The sequence below is a fragment of the Caloenas nicobarica genome, chromosome 17 (assembly GCF_036013445.1).
Source record: "Caloenas nicobarica isolate bCalNic1 chromosome 17, bCalNic1.hap1, whole genome shotgun sequence".
Lineage (NCBI taxonomy): Eukaryota > Metazoa > Chordata > Aves > Columbiformes > Columbidae > Caloenas > Caloenas nicobarica.
Genome location: NC_088261.1, coordinates 9980630 through 10002375, shown reverse-complemented (window position 1 = coordinate 10002375; position 21746 = coordinate 9980630). Strand labels below are relative to the sequence as shown.

The following is a 21746-nucleotide window of genomic DNA, read 5'->3' as shown; positions in this document are numbered from 1 at the left end:
CAGGTTGTGAAATGGCTTTGTCCCTCTGTCCTGGGGGGTGGGACGTGAGAGTCGCTCCAGGTCTCAGGCTGGCAAATGTTCTCCCTTTGCTGGCATGTTTTCTTTGATAGGAAAATATATAAAGGGAAACCTTCAGATTTGGAGGGGGTGTGTGTCTGGATATTTAGAAAATATTTCATACGTTCCTTATATATATATATAAACACACACACACTTTACACTTCATTGTATACATATATAATAAGACATTACTTTTATATAAAAATACGTATAAAAGCTCATCCAGGAGCTTTTACAGTGGGGAACTGCCCTGGTGCTCTGGACTGAAAGGAGACTTGCCGCCTTTCAGGCACCAGTATGAATCCTTCAGCCTTCACAGCCCAGCAGATCCCATCTGCAAACAGCTTCTCCTGTGGGATCTCGCTCTCTTTCTGCATGTTCTCCCTGCCCCTGGCTTCTCCAGCGTATGCTGTTTCCTTCTCATTATAAAATATCCGTCGCTGAGCTTATCTGGGCAGTACAGTCGGTACAAAATGGCCATTCATCCAGCCCCCAGGCAGACGGGGGAATACATTAGATTCTTCATGGAGTGCGCTGGGGCTGTGTGCTTTAATATATGGCCAACACGAAATGTTGGTCCTATAGAAAACTCCCAGATCAGTAGTTTATGAGCTGAAAGCCCATCTGGCTCGAAGAACAGCTGTGCAGTCTGTTGCGAGTGCTCACAGAGCTGCCCAGAACCGCCGTGGCGGTGGTTAGCACAGCACAGAGCCCAGCTGATCTGCAAAGAGTCCCCGTATTTTGGGGGCCACGTCCCCCATTGTGGCAGCCGGCTGTGGGTGTGGACACAGACAGTTTGCATTTGCCTTGCAGGCATTCAAGACATACATGCAATAGGTCTGAGACTATAAAACAAAGGCATTATCTTATTATTCAGAGATTATCAAGGGCTGCCCCAAACAAGAAATGTATGACGGACCTGGGGGTTCAGCCTGGAGAACAGGAGCTGAGGGGAGACCTTCTGATCTCTGACCTGCCTGAAAGGAGCTTGGAGCCAGGGGGGGTCGGGCTCTGCTCCCCAGGAACAAGCGCCAGGACCAGAGGAAACGGCCTCAAGTTGCGCCAGGGGAGGTTGAGGTTGGATCTGGGGAACAATTTCTTCCCCCAAGGGCTGTGGGGCATTGGAACAGGCTGCCCAGGGCAGTGCTGGAGTCACCATCCCTGGAGGGGTTGGACAGACAGAGATGAGGTTCGCAGGGACATGGGGCAGTGCTAGACTTAGGCTGTGGTTTGACTTGATGATCTTGAGGGTCTCTTCCAACCAAAATGATTCTATGATTCTTTGATTAAGCTTTTGGGTTTGCAGATAGCGTTTTTCAAAAGCATGAGGCAAGAGGCTGCTCTCCTGCTGCTGTCGGTCTCCCACCCCAGTGTGGGACAGCACATCACAAGGATCACTTGAAGTCCTCAACAGCCCAAGAGGACCTTTTTAGATGGCTTATGTGGGCAACCTGTGCCCAGTAAGTTTAGGAAAAATAAGTATCCAAGTGCTCTCCTGGCTAAAACCATCACTGCCAGAGGAGCCAGTCCCACCTCCTGTTGAGAAGAGCATTTTTGTCCATGCGGCTTCAACAGCTCTTGCAGGTCAGCAGAACAGCCTCCCTCATATTGCTGCAGGGACCCAGCGTGGGATCACCCCATTTGCACCCCAAGGCCACCTTAGGATTCAAGAGAGGAACCTCCCACTCTCTTTTTTTGTTGTTGTTGTTAAGCAGAGCTGATATTAAACAAAATTTTCATAAGTAATATTTCAGCACTTAACTCTTCAAGGAAGCAAGCTCTTCCCATAGGGTCATTTCCATGCATAGAGCAGAAGGAGAGCATGGCAGGTAGGACACAGAAGTATCTAAAGGTGCCAGAGGTGAAACCAGTGCTTTGCAGCCAAGGCAGCTGCAAACTTTGGAAACTGCAGGTAGGGAGACTGGAGGAACTGGTAGGGACTCTGCTTTCATCCACAGCAGGAAATTTAAATCAAGGAGTCAGGAAGCTACAGTCTGGATGGGATCAGGTCCACCTCCCCTTCCAGATATCTCCTGGGTCAACATCCCCCAACACAGTTCCTGAGGTCCATCAGAAACTGCACTGGGCAATTCCTGGTGCTCTCTGTAGAAGCCAACATACCTGTACACATACAGATTTTCATTCAGGTCACTTACTACATAACATAAAACCAAACCGAGCCTCAGCACTGGGCACAGTCTGTTTCTATATCACTGCTTACAGTCTATTCCAAGAGCACCCATTCAGAGGCAGCATCATTGATTTCTTCTAATTATAAACCCTATAGAAAGTTTTCAGCTTGCAACAGCCACGGTTTTCCTCTCAGTAGAGCCAATAAAAGTTAAGAGTTGCTCCCTGGTTACTGTCGCTGCAACAATAAAAAGCTGGAGTAATTGAAAAGTGAATCAGGGAAACTGCCAGATTGGAGAGAAATGATAATGGAAGAAATTACCTGGGAGCCCAAGCCTAATGCGAAGTCTTGTGTCTGGCTGCACCAAGATTGAGCCCATTCTGGACAAACTCCTGTGCTGATATGTGTCTAAAGGAGGACATACATACCTCCTGCATGCAAGTGGAGAGCAAAGCAGGCGCAATGACCATATGCTTGCCAAAGGGCAAACAGTACATGAGCCAACAAGAGTGATTTTGAATCCCATTTGAGATGGTTCCTCTTCCTAAAAGGCAAAACGACAATAAAAACCCAGTTATTTCTCCCTATATTAGCACAAAGCTCAAAAGCAAGAGCTGGGGACACAGCAACAGATGCGTATTTGTCAAGAACAATTATTTCCCACTAGACAGATCAACTGGTACAGGAAGACCCAAAACCACCCAAGTCATGACTGTTTCCATGTTGTTAAGATTAGGCGATAACCATGGTTGTTTGTCATCCAGGTAGCTTGAAGCAAAGCACCAGGTAGCATAACAATAGGCTCTGCAAAAGCTTGGTAGTGGCAATGCTGGTATTGAGGGAGACCTGCAAAGACTTGTAGGAGTGAGGGGAAAGGAGCAGCATGTGTTGACACAGACAACGGTGTGTCCCGAGGTGAATTTTCACACCTGTAGCAGACATGAAGGGGCAGGGGGCTGACCTGGAGGTGTTCTTCCAACACAGTCATCTTGGGATTATAGTCAAGCAGATCCTGAAGCAGTCAATTGTCTTTGACTCTCCATGAGGACAGAATGCATTCATCATGCTGGACATCCCTCGCCTTCAGCTAATCTGCCCATGTAAAGTCTGTCAGCATTTCAAGTAAGTCTTAAGGAGGCTGAAACATAGAATCATAGAATAATTTTGGTTGGAAGAGACCCTCAGGGTCATCGGGTCCAACTATAACCTAACTCCAGCACTAAACTATGTCCCTAAGAACCTCGTCTAAATGCCTTTTAAACCCCTCCAGGGATGGTGACTCCAGCACTGCCCTGGGCAGCCTGTTCCAATGCCCCACAGCCCTTTCCGGGAAGAATTTTTTCCTAATATCCAATCAGTCATCTCTGCAGGCATCCTCCAAAAGGACGCAAGTGAAGAGCAGGTCAGAGATGCTGCTCTGGGAAGCACTCACAGGGTGACCACCCACCTGGCGATGGGTGACAACAGGTTTTGGACAGCTTCTAGAAAGACTGTTCCCTGAAGGGGGTAAAAACAAACCCATAAACTGCAGGAAAAAAGAGTTTGTATTGGCCTCAGAGAACTGTCCCTGAGCCAAGAACAGGAAGAAAAGTCCATCACAGGTTGAACATCACACCCTGATGAGATGGGCTGGGGTAACCACACACAAACAGGCCACCCCCGTTGAGATGACCACTAGGATGAAGTTACGGGTTTGGCACATGGCTGGACTTGGGAAGACACTGGGACTCAACTTCAGGTTCAGGTTTCCCCGGGAAAAAGACCCTGAAGGAATGCAGGAGCAGGTGGTAGGGCAGAAACCATTGCTTTTCCTTCCACGGCGCTGGTGTGCGGCCAGCACGGCGTGAAGCCACCCGGGAGGCCTGCAAACCCTGGGCAGCCTCGAGGCGCTCGGCAAACCTCCGCTAACACCTCTCCACACTGCCGCAAGGCAACCACATGAGTTAACCCCCATTTCCACACCTCCAGTTGCCAAGAGAAACGCTTTCCGTAATCCTGTTGGTTGCGAAGTACACAGCTGCTCCATTTTACTTGCTCTTTTAACATGAAAGCAAGCAGAATACGGGTGGTGAGATTTCCTCATGCACAACAAAGCAGGCTGGAAATTTGTGACTAAATACCGAGGGGATTTGCAATCCAGCTTTGAACTGTGCAACAAGGAGCCACTGGTGACAATTGTGCGCTCGCTATTTTTAGCTGGGTGGCAAGAATGTTGAATCCCTGGGGAACGAGATCAGCAGCAAAACCACCAAACCCACCAGACTTGCTTTTCAGAGAACTCATCTGGGGCAAAAACAAGAACTTTGTCTCTTGCCCCTGCTGTTCAACTACCTGCAGATTTTCTGCACCAGGTTTTTGATTGTTGCAGGAAATAAACAAATAAATAGCATTGTAGAAATCAGCACTTGTAAGGATAGGTGGATAAATATACATGTATATGTGCAAATCTGCTAATACACACACAGATACGCATAAATATTTCAGGGTCTGGATTCAACCAAAGTGGACTTATTTTTCTTAATTAACTGCTTTGAGGATGAATGATTTTGCGTCTTTGCACAGCACTGATCAGGGAAGACAACCTTAGATAACACACCGAGCAACTCAGAATTAATAAGGTTTGTCCAATCCTTATCGGCTGGTAAGGAGAGGGAATTTCTTGCTGGACCATTTCCGAACTGCCAGCCGTGCAATCTGACCACACGCTATCGCCACGCTCTTAATCGAAGAAGCAGGCAGAAGTTTGCATCACCTTTCCTCCCGTACAGCGTTAAGCCAGAGGTGTTTGGTTTTTCTGAGGCTTCACGAAGGTAATGGCTTAGAAGAGGATGTACAAGTCCTGCTGCTCACTGTTTGCCACAGGCAAGCCCGTGTTTTGGGCTGTAAGGCCTGAGTTCAAGATGCTGTTCACAGGGTGATCATCTGCAGCACAGGAGGGAGACTGAGGGTGTCTCAGAGCATTTCCATCCTTTATTGACCGCACCGGCAGCTCACAGAGACTGATCTCCTCACCATCAGCAGATATTAGTATCACAAACTTTACACATGTGCCAAGTTTCTCTGCTGCAAAGTGTTCATTTCTGCAGGAATCATCTGGTTTTAAGATCTGGTGTGTGTAAGAACAAGTTTTACCTACTGGATCGACAGCAGAAGTCAGCCAAGAGGGAAACGTTCTCTGGTTGTGCTCTCCACAAAAGCACAACTGGGGAGTTGGAAGGAAAAAAGGGGCAGATTCAAGGTTGTGGCACACGGTGAGGTGTAAGAGCTACCCGGGGAGTCGCTCGGGGTTTTGTCTCTGTTGGGATGAGCAGGACTGATACTGGATTGCTGCATCTCCAACCAGGGAGACCATCCCTAGCACAGGGCTGTGTTTCTCTATTGCTCTGCTGGCATTAAGTTGGCAAGAGCTCTAGCAACATCCGTCTGCAAATTTACACTGTTGGTGCTAAATGAACCCAAAAGAGCAAAATTTGCAGAGGTATATTGAGGTGTTGAAATGAGGCTGAAAAAACCTTCTTCCTCCATGTACCATGATGTTCCCAGCAGCTGAGTCTAACCCGGTTCTCTTCCCACAGTTCGACATGCAGAGGATAACACTGGAAGAGCTGAAACACATCCTCTACCACGCCTTCCGGGACCACTTGACGATGAAGGACATCGAGAACATCATTATCAATGAAGAGGAGAGTTTAAATGAAAACTCTGGCAACTGCCAAACAGAGTTTGAAGGTAAGGGAGAAAGTTTCTGTGTTTCTGTACAATTATTCTCTTTCTGCTTCATCTATAAAACTCAGTCTGATCCGTGACATGCAATGGGCAAGCACGGAGTTAGCATGGATTTAAAGAATCATAGAATTGTTTTGGTCAGAAAAGACCTTTAAGATCGTCAAGTGCAAGCATTACCCTACCCCTGCCAAGTCCACCTCTAAACGGTGTCCGTAAGAACCTCATCTATGTGCAACATTTCATCTGTTAATCCCGTGTTTGAAGACCATGTTCTTCAAAGCACAGCAGTCAGGAGAAAATACTATGAAGTGCGTAGCGATGACACACTTAGAGAGCTCCGGAGCTGCCATTAGGCTCCTTTCATGTGGTCTAAGTAAAGCTGATCCTATTTCAGGCAGGGGGATGAACTAGTGCGTCCTTTCTCTGGTGGGACTGGGGCAGAGAGATGTGCAGCCCATACTGAGGTGGGTGTCTAGGGCAGACTGAAGTTCCCTACAGAAATAAGCATTGCTCTCTCAGCCTAGCATGGCAAGACTTCATTGGCACTGGGTCCTGCTCTAGCAAGCTGTATCAAGTTTGACCAGTTTTCTATTGGCTTTCCACAACCAGAAATGGTTTTCTGCTCCGGGAACCCGGGGAACAGCTCATTTTAAGCCACCTCGGGAGAAGGATTTTCTCAGCCAGGGGAACTTGTGCTGCTCCAAAGCATTGCTGGTTGGAACAACTAAACAGATATAAATCATCTCAAGTGCAGAAATGTCCAGGGAGGTACCTACAGAGAATCTCAGGGTTTGTGCGCGTCACCTTGGGACAGCTACCGTGCTTTCCCACCTACAGCAATGCCACTTCACACAGGCCATTTGGGGGGAAATCCTGGTGCTCTGAGGAGTCAAATAGCCTCTGAAAGTGCACCAGGAATAAAAACTGAAGCATCTTTAAAACAAAGAAAAGGATAAAAATATTAGTGCAATTCTTAGCCTGGCTAATTAATGGGATTCAGAAGCTATATCCAGCACACTCACTCTCTGCTAAATCCTGCAGAAAAGATGTAGAAGAGCACAGCTGAATTTTAAAAAGCCTGCAGGAGGGAGGCAAGTGGCAAAAACCCTTCGAATCAAGCCAAACATTTTTTTTTTTGTTCCTCCTGGAGAGTGACAAGGAGGAAGAGACGCTTGCTTACATGAGTGGAGCTGTTAGTCCCCACTGACCTGCTGATTCAGTGGGGACATGTGCCAGCTGTCACCGCGGCAAGAGGCATACAGGCTGCTTCGGTACTCGGGTGAACTATCCCAGTATCAAAAAAAAAAAAAAAAAAAAAAAAAACCAACAAAAAAACCCAAACAAACAAAAAAAAAGGGTCCGAAAACCTAAATGCTCAGCATCTCATTTTGGAAGTCCCGGCTTCCAAAAGTACAGCAAGAACAGCTTTTCTCGTGGGATGTTGGCATTGCTGGTGCTAGGCAGAACCTAGAAGCAAAACAGACCCTTTTTTTAGATGTTGTTAGAAATACACACATACACGCACAAATCCACCGGAGAATAAAGATCAACCGAACGTCGTCAACAAAGCTGCAAAGTTTTGCTTCAAGTCCCAGAGGAAGGGGATGGTTCTGGTCCACAGCAGCTCTGACATGAGCGTTTCTCCCAGGAAAGGCAGCTCAGAGCAGGTTGTGTCCCTGCAGCAATCTGGGCTGGATGTGCCATTGCCTGGATGTCCTATTTGTGCCCCGGTGCTCCCTTTTCCCAAACACTGAGATCCCCACAGGGCTCAAAAGCAGGAATTAAGGGGCCTCATGGCACGGACCAATGGCACTAAGTTTTCATGAAGGTTGGACAGTATCTCATCCTGGCGTTAAATGGCTGTACAGCAGTGTCTCCATGTACGTCCACCTTTTACTCACTTCTTAATTAGAGGAGTGAAGGAGATGCTTTTGGGGTATAATTCCTCAAGCTTATTTTAGGTGTTACCTTGGGATTGGATGAATTGCACCTTAAAAAGCATCTATTTCTTTCAACTGTAAAGGTAGCCTAAAGGGACTAGCTTAGAGGCTCACATCTATATTTAATGCACATTATATCCACCCCATGGAAGTGCCTTTAATTATGGATAGGAATGCAGCTAGGATGAGCCCTGGTGGTTTTCAATGAGACTTGGGAATGGTTCCTGAGGGAAGAGACACAGCAGATACTTTCAGTAGAACCTTGCTGAATTGGGGGAGCTCTGCTCACTGTCAACTCGCCATCAAAGAAATGCCCCCAAACCCTTCTCCAGACCTGGGGTTACCTGGCTCAGCCCAGCCAGGGGCTGAACATCCTCGTCGGTACAAATATGGACAAATTTCTGTCATTCTCACCGTTCTGCCATCTTGGCTTCTTGACATAATAAGGTCTTCACAGCTTTGTAATATTTTTGCTATGTCAACACGGACAAGATACCTTATCTCTCCCTCCCACACTCATATGCACACACACAACCACACACACGCTTTAAATCAAATACAACATTCATTGTCAAGGACAAGTCCGGGTTATTGTTCAGTTCACTCTGAACATGAAAGCCGTTTGCAAGATGTTAGCTCTGGGCTTATATTACAACTTTCCCTCCTACACATTTCTAGAGGTTTTCATTTGCCTTATTCTTGATGAAGAGCAAAGCAATGAAAATGCCCAGCTCCTCAGTACAAGCTGCCCACACCAGCCCCGCCAATAAAAAGTACAACCTGAAGGAAGACGCAGTTATGTCTTTAGCCTTTATTTCAATTTTTATTAATGCTCAGGGCAGGAGAACAAGGCTGAGGCCCAAGAAGAGTGTGTGTTTTTATGAGAAGAGACACAAGAAAATGACAACAATTTGCAGTGACATTGCACTAGCAAAAGTTTGTAGTACAAAAATCATTTGTCTGGCAGTTCCCTTTATCCAAACGTTTATGACATTAAACTCATGGCAAACAAGTGCTAGCTGGTTACGGTGACCCGTGCTGTCACAGGTATTTCATCCTCAGCCCTGACACTCAAATTAACTGGATGTACAAGAGCTGCTGCATCTCCCCTCCCTGCTCCCCTCAGCAAGCACCAGGAGCATCCGTTCCTCAGCTGAGGGCTCGTGAATGAACAACTGACCTCTCAAACCCAAAATAACTCCAGCCAGCCAGAGAAAGCAAATATCACTCACCTTTGGCAGGGTTGTGACAGGAGCCGGTATAAATACACTGTAGCTGTTCATGTTAGCAAGCCTACTTCTGCAGGCAAGAAGGCTCGCAGCACGTACCCTGACCATCTCAAAGCCACCGTGGGCATCGTGACCATGACCCTGAAATGGGCTGGACCCATTAACCCCATGTCCTGGTCCTTCTCACCAGCATGTTCTCTGCATGCTGAGAAGATGAAGGATGACCCAGTCTCGATTTGGCTTTTCTTCCTTACATTGGATTGCCTGGGAGGGGCTCTCCCCCCTAAGAAGAGGCTGGGGCATCTCCAGATGAGCTTCAGGCTCTGGACAAGTTCAAGGAACCAGCTCATGTCCAAACTCCTGCACATCCCACGGGTGTTCAAAACTCCTGCTGGCAAACAAATCCAAACCAGCTTGAGCATCCAGCCCTGTGACAACACCAGCTATGGAAACCAACAGGGAAAAGCACAGATGCCACATTCAAGGGAACTCTGAATTTGGAGAAAGGAGAGAATTGAGGGCAAAAGCTCACCAGTTAGCAGCAAAGGCAAAAGGTTCTTTGTGTTTAAGAGGGCAGTTCACAGGGCAGCACGTAGTCTTGTTCACAGTGAAAAAAAAAAGTAATTTCAGCTTCTTTGTCTCCCTGTGGATTGCAAAGGAGCAGAGGAACTGTAATTATCATCTTCCTGCTGAAGCAATTCCTGCTGAGCTCAAACCAACAGCAAGCGGATCTCTCTGGGTCTGTAACATCTCTACATTTCAGCACAGACCTTTCCCCTTTCTTCTGAAGTTATTTCATAGGTTGTTTATTCGATGCACCTTCAGTCAGTAAAAAACCAATGACAATGACTTACCTGGATCCTGCTGCTTTAAAACTCTGTTTTGATGGTATAACAGAAGACTAAAGAAATTGCTCACCTCAGGAACAGTTCTGTACGGAGCGCTGAATATTCTTTACTTTCCTCCTTTGAACAGGAGAGTTGGCCTCACAAAAACCCTTGGCCAGTCTCCGACTGCTGCTCCCAGTCACCGTAATCACCACCAGCGCCCCTCACTGAAAGGCGATGCCGACTGTGGTGGCTCCGTCACTGCTTGGGCTGCTGGCTGGGAGTGTTTGCAAAGCACAGAAATAATAGAAAAAATATAGAAAGAAATAACTAAAGCTGTGATTTAACAAGCTTTTCGAAGTTCCAGGGCATCATGCACAAACCCAAGGAACCACAGTATTGATTGTGTGCGTTATAAAAGCGAGCGAAGGAACCAAGGAGTAGAGCAGTGCAAGGAGGGCAGGTCATTTAGGAGAGCTGCCGTACGGGGGATTTCATTATCTGCACAGAGTACACGAGTCCCTTGGGTTGCTGGCGGTGCTGGCAGTGCTCCCCTGCTCTGAGCAGTCCAGCTCAAAGTGCCGCCTAACGAGGGCTCCTGGTGCCTCCGGCACTGGGCTGATGCTGGGACATCGCGTGGGAGCTGGGATTAGGACACAGGCACCGCTAAAGCCTGGCCAGAGGAGGTGAGGAGGGATGAAGCAAGTGTTCCAAATGCAGCAGCCAATGCTCCCCTCTCTCTGTGCATCGACGTTCAAGCCTGGATCAGAACAAGGTTTTTTTCCATGTGTTCTAAAAATACTTTCCTGAGTGAGGAGCGGCTGAAGTCCCTGGGTTTGTTCAGCTGGAGCAGAGGAGACCGAGGGCAGAGCTCATGGGGCTGCAGCTTCAGCAGGGGAGCAGGAGGGGCAGGGCTGAGCTCTTCTCTCTGTGACAGGGACAGACCCCAGGGAATGGCAGGAAGATGTGCCAGGGGAGGGGCAGTTGGACATGAGGAAAAGGTTCTTCACCCAGAGGTGCTGGACACTGGAACAGGCTCCCCAGGGAGATGTCCCGGCCCCAACCTGACAGTGTTCAAGAAGAGACTGGACAACGTCCTCAGACACACGGGGTGACCTGTGGGGTGTCCTGTGCAGGGACAGGACTTGGACTCGATGGCCCTTGGGGGTCCCTTCCAGATCAGGACATTCTAGGATTCTATGACTTTTCCAAACATGGGCACTTGGAGCCTTTTCTTGGTCACATTTTAGGTTTATTGTAATTCTGAGCTTCTTGTCGACCATCTGAAAGTCTCCTATAGTCACAAGTCCATCCCTGAGAAAAAAGGGAGGAGTTCATCCCTGCTCAGGCCAAAACAAGACCATGCGTTACTGCTCATAGCGTCAGGGCAGACCTATCCATCCTGTGTGGGAGGATCTTTTGGCTTTCTGTGATTATCTGGGGGATCCTCAAGGCCTTTTCAAACAGATTAATCTTCACAGTACCCCAATACCCAATATTGTTCTGATATTTGTAGGTAGGGAGGCTAAGACAGAGACACGGACTGGCTTTAGCAAGTCACAGCATGAATCCTTGTTGATGAACTTAAAAAAAAAAATAAATAAATAAAATAAATCAAACGCTAAAAATCCCAACTCCGTCTGCATTTTAACTGCTGCAAATTACTCTCACCTCTTTTGACAATTATTCTGCAAGCATTCATTTGAAAATGTTCTTAATAAGCCTGATTTTGCTTAGGCACAGAAAACCTAAAGACAGTTTGGAAAAATGACTAACGTACTGTGCATACTCATGGGAACTATCACAGTGTCTTTTCAAGTGTTGTCAGGGAGCACATCTTGAATCTCTGCTCATTCCCAGTTGACCTGGATGAGTCTCGGGGATTCGCAGAAGACCAATATTTATGATTAAAGAACTTTAGAGAGAACTTCTTAAAGAGCTTAAAAGAAATACACAGATAAACCAAAACACAAGCATTTGAAAGGTTTAAAAGCCAAGCTGAGAGAGAAAGGACTTTGTGGGAGAGGGAAGACTTGGCAGGCGCAGGGGATCTCTGAGCGGGGGACTGGAGGGTTATACCAAGGTGCATCAAGAACAGTGAGGCCAGCAGGCCCAGGGCAGTGACCGTCCCTGTGCTGGGCACTGGGGAGGCCAAACCTCGAATCCTGGGGTCAGTTTTGGGCCCCTCACGCCAGGAAAGGCCTTGAGGTGCTGGAGCGAGTTGAGAGAAGGGAACGGAGCTGGTGAGGGGCTGGAGCACAAGTGTGATGGGAGCGGCTGAGGGAGCTGGGGGTTCAGCTGGAGAACAGGAGCTGAGGGGAGACCTTCTGATCTCTGACCTGCCTGAAAGGAGCTTGGAGCCAGGGGGGTCGGGCTCTGCTCCCCAGGAACAAGCGCCAGGACCGGAGGAAACGGCCTCAAGTTGCGCCAGGGGAGGTTGAGGTTGGATCTGGGGAACAATTTCTTCCCCAAAGGGCTGTGGGGCATTGGAACAGGCTGCCCAGGGCAGTGGTGGAGTCACCATCCCTGGAGGGGTTGGACAGACGGAGATGAGGTTCTCAGGGCCATGGGGCAGAGCCAGGGGTGGGTTATGGGTGGACTTGATGATCTTAAGGGTCTTTTCCAACCAAAATGATTCTATGATTCTAATAATCAGAGCGAGTGGAGGGTTTCTGAGTTCAGCTGATCCTGGCGGAAAGCAAAAACATTACTTTGACTGAGCATCTCACCTTTCCCATGTCTTCCCTGCAGTGCACGCCCAGAAGCAGAATAGACAGACCTGCGTACGGAAGAGCCTTATCTGCGCGTTCGCCATGGCCTTTATTATAAGCGTGATGTTGATCGCGGCCAACCAGATCCTGCGGAGCGGCATGGAGTAGCCTTTTCACCATGACACTGTGACCCAAACTGACCATGCATGCGCATGCCACCGGGTGAGCTTCCCCCGACCCGGCTCTCACACGGCAAAGGGACAGAGGCGGGCAGGCAACGCACCATTCGACAAGGAGCCTGAGGCCAGCAGCGTAACGTGTCTTGTGAATCAACTACATCCTTTTTGGCAGGGACATCAAAGGGCTGTCTTAATGCTTTAAAGGTTTTGTTTCCTAATGCAATAAAAAAAAAACCATACAGGAGTCCCGAATTATTGCTTAAAACAGCAATGGTAACTCGGAAGGAACTTTAATCCAGCAGCCTGTATTGCAGTTTGAGGCACAGCCTCGTGACTTATTGCAGCGGGGCTGTCTTTTAACCGAGGGGCCGACTGACTATTCCGCATAGCTCTCCGCCGGGCCCACGTTCCCAGAAGTTGATCGTAGCATTGCCACAAGCAAGTTCTGTTTGTTTTAATTCATGTACTTCAGCTTCACTTTGGGTTTTTTTTCCTTATGACCATGCCTTTGAGTTGACGGCATTAGAGGGGAGCTAGAGAATCCTTGTACAGTATTTTCAGAGTAAAAAAAGAGGAGAATTTGCCAGCGTCATACAAAATTTCTATTTTTGCTTCATGAACGCCGCCTTTGACACAAGACTGTGGGGTAGCCATTTTTTTCCAACCATGAATCAGGGCTTGAGACGCACCATCCATCTTCACACATGGGCATTTCTGAGATTCGTGCACAGTCTTCCAAGCGACTCTGCGAACACCAGCGCCAGTTAAAACTCCCTCTATTTGGTCCTGTCTGCGTATTCAACATTTGCTTTCCAGCAGTTTTGCCTTTCTTCTATATTGGTCTTCAGTAACCTTATCTGAGATGAGAATCACGAGGAAAGCTCAGAAAGAGCTTTCCGCCCCGCTCCTTGCCTGTGCAATTCTTATTTATTTCATTTCATATGCCCTGGTGAAACCTCTGTATCAAACACATTCTCATGGGAGAGGTGATATTTTCGCCTGCACGGTAGTGTGTGGTTTTGACCAGCCAGCTGCTCTGGTCCCTTCCAGGGGCCATCCCACCACCAGTGTCCCATGGGCAGGCTCCAAAGAGGGGACGCTGAAAAGCAGGAGAAGAAGATATCAACCTAAAGCCTACCACCATATGTTACATAGTGTGTCTGACTTCCAGATCCTGTAAGTGTTCGTTATCTTCCCTGGAAGAGATTTTAGTGAACAGCAAGAAGGTGGAGTGATGCAAACTAGAGACGCAATGCGTCCTGCGGAAAGTGCACGGATTGGGCAAGCCTGGAGCTGGGATTACATGGGAAAGCGTTTTTCCTTTTAGACTTTGGATTAACTGTGCGCCCATGTGTCACCCCGGGACAGCTCTGGTTTCCTTGCTCTAGTGGGAATGGAGCCGGCGTGGTGGGCACTCCCAGGGAGGTCCATGGAGGCACCCGAGTGTTGGAGTTGCGGTGGCTTCATGGTGTTGGCTGAATGAGCTCCAGAAACACCAAGGAACAGCGAGATCTTGCTCCTGTGAATGCAGATGACTGTGTCACGAGAGGGGGCAGGATGGATCCCTAAGGGATTGCAAACCACAAGCTTCCCTCATCCTACACAGCAGCCATCGGCTTAAGCCTGGATCCATCCCAAAGACTCGTTTCAGGTCTTTCTTTGATTACACATTCAATCAATAACATCTAACTTGTATTTTTTAGTAGCCTAATTTAAAAATCTGCTTCTCATTGTTCTGTCTCCCCTTTAAACTCATGTCACCACTTTGGATTTTGCCTTTAGGTGTGTGTCTCAGTCACCACCTCCACATCGTTGCCATTTTCCTGGTCCCCCCCTCCATCACCAACGATGACAGACATCTTTTCCAGAGCAGCTGAGTTATTTTTTTTCCTGCCTTTCACAAACACACATTTCTGTATTTCTGTTCTGCTGTGACTGATAGAGGTCAACCGCAAAATATTTTGCAAAAAATGGTTATATCTCCCAGAAGATGGAGAATTTTATGTTTGCTGTAGGGCAGCAGCAGATTTCAGACCAACAACAGAAAAATCTTAGGCCAGCTCTGAGCGGGGGATTTGCACGGTTGGGGAGCCAGGGCACGTTCCCAGCACTCCCTGCTCTGGACATCGTAGATAATGATCTTTGAGATCATTTTAAGGAAACACATAGACCAAGCCTTTCTCCATGTTCTTCTCACCCATCTAATCCCAGGCAGACTCCAGTGATAACAGCTGCCTTACAGACGCGAAGATCTTTTGCATTCCTGTAAGCTCTCTGGAAAGCTCCATAATTTTTACATGCATGCTCCATAAAAACCTTTGTAAATACAGTCATTTTTCAGTACAATTCTTCACCTTGAAGCTCCATTTGTAAAACCAAACCTATAATTAATATATCGGTAAAAGCCATAGCCTGGAATCAGTAGAGTTCATTGCAAAACTCCCCACTGATTTTACTGGGTACAGGATTTTGGGGGTTTGATTTTTCTGTAGGGAACCCAATTTATCTATTGCGAATCAATGTCATGTCTTGCCAGAGGTCTCAGCAGCCTTTTTCCATCTAAAGGCATCTTGAAGAGCCCTTCTTTAATTAGTCAGGCTCTTCTGGTATTAATAGCTAGTGGCGATGCAGGATGGATCAGGCCAAGCCATGTCATCCTTTTCTCTGCCCACAACCCGTCTACCGACACCTTCCCATCCTTCCAAGCCAGAAGCATTGGACCCGTGTCTCTTACCTACCTCCCTGGCTCCATTTATTTAAGATCCATTTATCTTCTTTTTTTTTCTCTCTTCTACACAAGAAGAAAAAAAAAAGGTGCGGGAGGGGCTTTTTGTTGCTTTTAAAGACGGTAGGTAAAAATAGAGCAGTAAAATTTTGATTGGAACCTGATGGCAAAAGCTTAGGGGGAAGAAAGTAGAATAATCAAAGAAATAAAAATTAAAAAAACCCGCTTCCCATTCTATAAGGAAAATAATATATATTTAAGTGCTAATTAACATACTTTAAAAAATACCCAGACTGCAGCAGTGCTAGGTAGAGCTGTCAGAAAAAGCACTAAACTTATGCTCTTGCCAGTTACATGAGAATTTAAGTGTCTTTTCAGCACTGCAATTCTGTATGAAAAGGATATTGCCATGGCAACCCTCACTGTTCATGACATGTGTGCCACCGTGTCGGAGTGACAAGCAACGATTGCCACCGCGCTCCCAGCCAAACCGAGGATGGACAAACAGCTCCCGGCAGCCCGGGACAGCATTTCAGCTCGTGGATTAGCAGATTATTAGTAAATTGTGAGCACCTCAAAGATAATTTTGTTGGCTTAGCCACAGAAAAATGTGTGCAATTAAACAGACTGACAGGCAGGGAAGGCTTTGAGATGGATGCGATTCTTTCAGCTTGAGAGAGGCTTGGGTTTGATTTGGGAGCAAGTGAAGTCAATGTGGTGTAAGCACTGCTCAGCACAGGCTGTCCTGTGCTTGTCGAGGACATTTTGGGCAGGTCCTTCATGTAGGGATCCATCCCTGATGGGAAGGATTTGGGTTACTGCTCCTGCAAGGCAGCTGACTGCATCACTGATAACCATTGTCTTTAACCATTGACTTTGACTTGAACCGTTGACTTTGACTTGAACTGTTGACTTTAACTTTGAAGGAACATCCTGATTTTCTGCTCCCGGAGAAGCCAACAGAAGGAACGGCAGGCACGTTGCACGCTGAAATATTTTGGAGGCCATGGAGAAGTGAATTCCAGCAAATGCTACTGAAGGGACATTGCTTAGCTGTCAAGTCCAAAGCTATACCATAAGGTCAGCCATGAAGAAAACCACAGCTGAGGAGTTCTCAGGCAGGACAAGTGCATCGTGGTGCTGGTGGTGGCCTTGGGGACCAGGCTCCTGCCCATGACAGCCTGTGTCACCCAAGAACTTCACTGGGGCCACTTCCACCACTGAGAAGTAATTTCTAATCAGAAGCAATATCAACAGTAATTTAAAGAATTAGACAGGATGGGCAACTGGGAAAACTTGTCTTTGTTAGGGAGTATTTTGTCCTCATGCTGTTGGAGGTCATATAGGATAAAAGAGAGGTGACAAAGCAGTTCTTTTTCATGTTTGATGGTTACCTACAAATGTGCCAGTTACTGTTATCAGATCCCTGTCCTAGTGAAGGTGTTCACAGACCCACAGGACAAGGGTCACTTTGGAGCACAAAGGTGGGAGGCAGGAGAAGACCCAGCCCCTGCTCCCCGGTGAGCCAGAGCTGAATCTTTAGTTATCATCTGGTGATGTGGAGAGATTTTATACAGACTATTCCATGGTTACTGGGAGCTCACATGTTGGATACAGTGCACTGGTAGGGCTGGATGTTGCTTGCTTTGCAAGGCAGAATTCCAGCAACTTTGTAAAAGAAGAGATATGTACATATATACCCATCTTTTTAAGCTGGGGCCAAGTAAATGGGGTTTTTTTTGTCCTTCTCCCATAACAAATGGGATAGCAAGCAAGCAAATCAAGAAAAGGTAGAGAGCATTCCGAAGGATGCTACTCTGGATGGCTGAAGTCTGTTTGACAGACTTGGATGAGCAAAATACCTACTGGCAAACACTTTTTTCCGTGGAAAGCACAGGCATATTCTTTCACAAACAAAGACGCTGCATCCCTCTGCCTGCTGCAGAAGACCGAAACATCTCCTGGGACACGCGGAGGGCTGTGGCGACCACGCGAGGTCCAGCGCTGGCTCTGCTCGAGATGATGCGCTGCTTGGCGAGGTGCCCGGTACGAGGAGACTCAGCTTTTTCCACAAACGCGAAGGGCTGTCATCGCACAAAAGAGAGAGGTGCACAGTCCCGAGTCAGACTTAAATCTGCGAGGAGAGAAGCAGTAGGAGGAATACATTAAGATCACTAAGAATGAAGTTCACTATTTTATCCACACGTGTAATAAATTATTTAGTTTCTGCTTTATGGATGACTATTTGAAAGAAGAAAAACCAACTCTTCTAAAATGAGAATCTGATGAAGTATCTTTTTTTTCTTGGCTCTGAATCATGCTTACATTCCACGGATGAAGACATACATAACTTGCTGGTTTTCAATCTATTATTTTACTGTACTGTGTTCTGACAGTGCAATTACATTTCCTTGGCATCACTTAAAACCTATTTCTTTCCCAGGAATTTAATGTAGAAAAAGAAAAGGCTCACAACATTTTCATCTCTATATGTTGTGGGTTGTTATCAGGACTGGATCTTAGTTTTCTCCAGTTCAAGTAGGACATTTTAGGCAGCTCTGGAAACTGTAGAATCTTTACCAAGAGCAAGATGGACAGAAAATCTGACAACAACATTTTAATTGGGAGAGTACTCCACTCCTACCTCTCCATTGGCAAAAGTCTGAAAAACTGCCCCAATTTGGCATCTTTGCTAGGAAAGAATTTCAGCCCTAGAAGCAAGGCAATAGGGAAAAGGAGAAAAAGGAAATTCTCTGGATCTAAAGATCGGTACTTGACAATTTGATGATGAAAATGCCTTTGAGTTCTTTTATTTTCTGTCAAGACAGACCAAAATAGTTTGTAGCCTTGAAGAGCATTACTACATGAAATTGCCATTTTCCAGCCAATTACTGTCTACAGCTGTTTATGGCCAGGCTTTGCCAGTATCAGGAACAAGCAGCTTCAAACACTGTTGGTTTTACGGTGCTTTAGGGGAGATCCCTACAGCAACTTCCCTTCATCAGCTGTTCTTCTGTCTTCATCAGCCACCGAGTAGACATTCGACTGTTCTGTTTGAAGCTGTTGAGCTACTGCTCTAGTCTTGCCAACACTGTGGCATGTCTTGTCTCTTTTGTGACCAGTCCCACTAAACCCAGACCATAAAGCCGATGTGCTTGCAGCATCAGGCCCCTGGGGATTGATTTGCTATCAGTCCTCAAATACATCTTTCTGTATTCATCTGGCACCAGCCCAAGAAGGGTATTACATTCCCGACCATCTCTTTCAGAGGAGCCAAAGCTATTTTGAGCTTCACACACCAGCTCTTGTTCTCTCAGATTTTAATTGGGGTGGGGGTTAGAAGAGAGATGAAGTTCCTCGCGGACTCCAGGGTAAATCAGAAGTAACTCGTTAGAGTTAATTAGCTTAAACTGGAATAAGCCCAGAATCCAGCCTGTTGCCATTTAATCCATATGAGGATCTAGGTAATCAACGCCTCCTGATTCATCTCTAGGCAGTTCTTCACTAATACATGCATCTCCTTTTTTCCTTTTTGTCATTATTTCATCCCTCACTGTTTTAAAGCCATTTACCATTTTTTGCTAAACTGACCATTTTTTGCTCGTTAACAAAAGACATGGCATTTTAATTAAAGAAAACAACTCACAAAGTCAGTGCATAATGGTTAACAAAAAAAAAAAAACAACTTTGTACAAAATACTGTAAATATTAATATAAATTAACTTGGCATGCAACCTAAATAAATCCTATGTTATTGCAAGTTACCCAAGTGTATAAAGACATGTATAAAGGAAAACCGAATGCCATATGTATCGGCTGTTTCCTCTAACCAAACACTACTGTAAATATATAATCTGTATAAAAAGATTTTAATTTTACCATTATTTATGCAATAGAAATAAAGGTTTTTTTTTCTTTTGATGAGGGATGAAGTTTCTTTTTTTCCTCATTTTGAAGCACTGATATTTATTCATGCCCAAGTACAAGAGCAAAAGCTAGATTTGCATAAAATATTAGAACAGAGACCCTTTCTTCCTTCTGAGGGATACATGAACATTTGGGGGTTTTATTTTGCTTTGAAAATAGATTTACATATTTTAAAGCCTGTTACTACAGAAAGAGCTCCTGGCTTAATAGATGCCTTGGCTGTTCAGAGCTGGGATCAAGGTTTCGAGAGCAACACAGATGCACGGGACTCGTTACTGTGCCAAAGAGAAGCATTTGAACTTCTCTTCCAGCAGTGGAAGCCAAAGCCACAGCTGGTGGTGTTGGTGGGCACCAAAAACATATCTCAAAGAGAAAGGTCTGACCATGCCATGTGCTCTTTTATGCTTAAAAACTCAACCCCCTTTTTCGTACACCTACCAGAGAGGCAGAGCCTGTTGTTGCCCTGAGCTCAGCTGGGCTTGAGTCCAGTGTGTTGCTGCTGGGAAGAGGATGTTGACCACAGGTTTTAATCCCATCTCTTCTCCTGCCAAGGCTCCAAACCAAGAGAGCTGCTCTGTGAGCCTAAACTACACTTGCGTCCTGAAGAGCAGCTGCTCCCGTAGCAAATCCACATCTCTTCACTGGATATTAGGAAAAATTTCTTCCCAGAAAGGGTTGTTGGGCACTGGAACAGGCTGCCCAGGGCAGTGGTGGACTCACCATCCCTGGAGGGGTTTAAGAGACATTTAGATGAGGTTCTTAAGGACATGGGGTAGTGCTGCAGTTAGGTTATGGTTGGACTTGATCTTAAGGGTCTCTTCCAACCAAAATGATTCTATGATTTCTCTCTAGACCATTCTCCACTGCTTTCAGCCCACCATGTCCTGCAAGCTCTTTGGCTGGAGAAGACGAGGATGAGATTAATGATTATCCCCAAAATTGCCTGTAGTGGTGCCTAAATTAAAGCTTAAAAGGAAGCAGCTGATGTAGACAAGTTATCTTCACCCAGGCAGACCCAAATCGCAGCGGTAGGACTGTTGGGACAACCAGTGCAGCCCCCCAAGCTCCCACAATGCCCATAGGTAGAGCCTTGTCCTTGGAAAGGACCCCTGACACTTTCCCAAGATCTGACCATTTTTGCAAAAATAGCACTTCTGATTCTTTCATTTAAACTCTTTTCAGAGTGGTTTTCCCCAGACAATGATAGATAGCACACTCCATTTCATGGGCTCAGATGATTTATTAATTGCAACTGTTTGGACAACAGCCTGGCGGCTCAGATACTGTTCCTTGTTCCTGGAACCATCACAACTTTCAGTATGAGCAATTGTCTATGCATGGATTACCACTGAAAAGCAAGCCATGCAGGAACCTTATGTTTACAAAATTTGTGATCTCACAGTTTAAAAAAAGATAGTGTAGACTCTAGTTGACCCTTTACGTTATGTAACTGGAGAGCGTTTTAATGAATGGCTTAGGAATAAACCTGAATTCATTACAGGAATGAATCGAATGTATTGTAGGAATCTCTATGTATTTATTGTAGAAACAAATGAGTAGTCAAATAAATTCTCTGCTGGAAGCAGAAAGCTACACCACACAGTTCTCTTTTGAAAACAAGGTTCTCACCCAAATCACTGCATGGAATATCCGCAATGAAACCCCAGGTTTCTATGATGTATTTCAGCCACCAGAACCATTCAGAAATTGAAATTTGCTGGTGTCATTGCTCATACACATCCTTTGTGCCCACCAGCCCTCAGCGAGGACGAGCACCGGGGAATCTTCACTGACTGCAGGGAGAAAACCAACATTAAAAGAGGAACACACGACACAGACTGAGACCAAACTGCTTTATCCCACCATAAACAGCCCACGCACACGACCACTGGGCCAGCTCCACCAAAGCCTGCTCAGTCCTCACCTTATTTTAATGCTGTCCATTCAGCAGAGGCATCCGGGTGAAGGATTCCACCCCAAAGTCCCATCGTTCAGCTGTGCCCGAGCGGGAGCTTTGGGGTATTTGCTGCTGACGGGCAGGAACGACTGCGGGTCCGATCCAGCTCCCGGGGAGCTGGTGGAAATACTCCCAGACTTAGTGGGATTTGGATTAGGTCATCCTACAGCACAGTATTTCACACCCTGGCTCTTTGCTTTGTTTAAATGGAGCCTGGCCAAGGCCTCAAATTTAATTACTGAAATATAAATACTGAAGAAATAAGGCTTTTCTTAGTCTGAATGAAGTTCAGGCACGACCTCATCGAAAACCTCTTGCCATCAATGGGCTCCCC

At 46.4% G+C, this 21746-nt stretch overlaps 1 protein-coding gene across 1 annotated transcript in view; it reads left to right on the top strand.

Annotated features, from left to right (window-relative positions):
- The window catches only part of CALN1 (calneuron 1), a 126653-nt gene extending 113861 nt beyond the window's left edge, over positions 1-12792 (top strand). The window contains 2 exon segments of the mRNA XM_065647221.1: positions 5767-5920; positions 12665-12792. Of these exon segments, the coding sequence (XP_065503293.1) occupies positions 5767-5920; positions 12665-12792 (282 nt within the window).
- Positions 12793-21746: the final 8954 nt, after the last annotated feature.